Below are 1,625 nucleotides of genomic sequence, written 5' to 3'. Positions count from 1 at the left end.
AAAAAAAATCATGACAAATTTGTTCATAAAAGTTAAAATCTGAATATCAGTTAAATGTTCACCCACATTACATGGATAAATAAATTTGATGTCGTATAATGGCATACTATAAATTAATACAAATAAATAAATTAAAGATACATACAACAAATCAATGAGTCATAGTTTTCTTGTGAGCCAAAAAGACACAAAATAATACATAAAATATAATTTCATTTGCGTAAAGTTTATAAGCAAGTAAAATTAGATTGCTTTTTTGGAAATGTCTGTATAGATTGTTAAACTAAAAAAATTAGATTAATGACATGAAAATTAAAATATTGGTGATTACTAGTGAGGGTGTGTGATGATACCATATTGAGTTTTTAATATAGAGTATATTTTATTTCTTGACTTGAACAATGATTATTCAGATTTTGTTTTATGTTTAGTAATTTTATTAAGTTTGTGTATTAGAAATGCCTTACAGAAAAAGTATTGCTGTTATTGGGGTTGTGTCCCATCCAGTTGGTTAAACTAAAATTGACCCTGTACAGGGTTTCTGAGAGTGTTGGGTGGGTTTCAACTGCCGATCTTGTGGTTTGAAGTCCAGTGATTATATTACAACTCTACAACAGGGAAGGCATAATCTACCAAGTTGCATAAAATGAAAGTTAAAAAAAATTAGGTACTAGTTTGTTGTTAATTGCCATGTAGTCAGTTATGCCTCATAGTGGCTCTGTAAAGGATTTCTGAGGTATAACCAGTGGGTTTGAACTGCCAACCTGTGGTTAGCAGTCTATTGCTTATCCTATAGACCCACAACAGGATTACAATTGCTAGCTAGCTCCACTGAAATATAAGCTCTGTGAATGTTCTCTTGTCTGAGCATAACCGATGCAGAAGAAAGGAAAACAGTGCTAGAGTTGAAACCTTGAGCAGGTGAAAGTGGAGGGATCCATGGGGATGGTGGGGGACATCTTTGTGTAATGTTGTGAGAATTGCTTATTATTAGAAAAGAGAGCTTTTATTTATTATAGAATTTGTGGACATATATTTGAAGTTGTGAATTTGGTGGCAAGAATTGAAAATAATTTTTCAGAGGGAAGAAGTCAGTTCTTCCTTAATATGAGCCTAGAGGAGACATGATCAGACTGCATCATCACTGGTTCCACACTAGTGGCCCTTCCTCTAAGACAGAACTCACCATGCTTCTGCCCTGCCAGGCAGTTCATCAGGTAGGATTTTCCTGTACGATACATCCCCACAATGGCCACTACCACTGTGGGTTGGGAAATCTTGTGAAGAATTTCTAATGCTTTTGGATTCACTGTCAGTTGCTCGTTCTGGTTTCCCACCAAACAAATAGGAGCAGTCATGATGGGTCTGGAAGTCATGGTAACCTGCAAACCAAAAGAGCCACTCAGGACAACGCAACACATAAATTCATTTATAATGATTATTTAAAATGCATGTATATCACTTTCTGCTTGTGAGCTGTGTTTATTAACTTCTTACATTAAGTGAGGAAATTTTGTGTCCTTCCATTTCAAAGGAAGGTACATATGCCTTATATAAGTTCCTTATTAATGTGTGGTGATGTAGGATAATCACTGGGCTACTAACTGCAAGATGAGTGGTTCAAA

The 1,625-nt window shown here is 35.0% G+C and overlaps 1 protein-coding gene across 1 annotated transcript in view; it reads right to left on the bottom strand.

Annotated features, from left to right (window-relative positions):
* GBP4 (guanylate binding protein 4) overlaps positions 1–1,376 on the bottom strand; it is a 145,579-nt gene extending 144,203 nt beyond the window's left edge. The window contains exon 1 of the mRNA XM_006831063.1: positions 1,187–1,376. Within this exon, the coding sequence (XP_006831126.1) occupies positions 1,187–1,376 (190 nt within the window). The remainder of the gene's footprint in view (positions 1–1,186) is intronic.
* Between the last annotated feature and the right edge of the window lie 249 nt (positions 1,377–1,625).

Source organism: Chrysochloris asiatica, unplaced genomic scaffold (genome assembly GCF_000296735.1).
Source record: "Chrysochloris asiatica unplaced genomic scaffold, ChrAsi1.0 scaffold00002, whole genome shotgun sequence".
NCBI classification, from domain to species: domain Eukaryota; kingdom Metazoa; phylum Chordata; class Mammalia; order Afrosoricida; family Chrysochloridae; genus Chrysochloris; species Chrysochloris asiatica.
The sequence above is the reverse complement of the archived record's forward strand: the minus strand, read 5'-3'. Positions and strand labels throughout refer to the sequence as shown.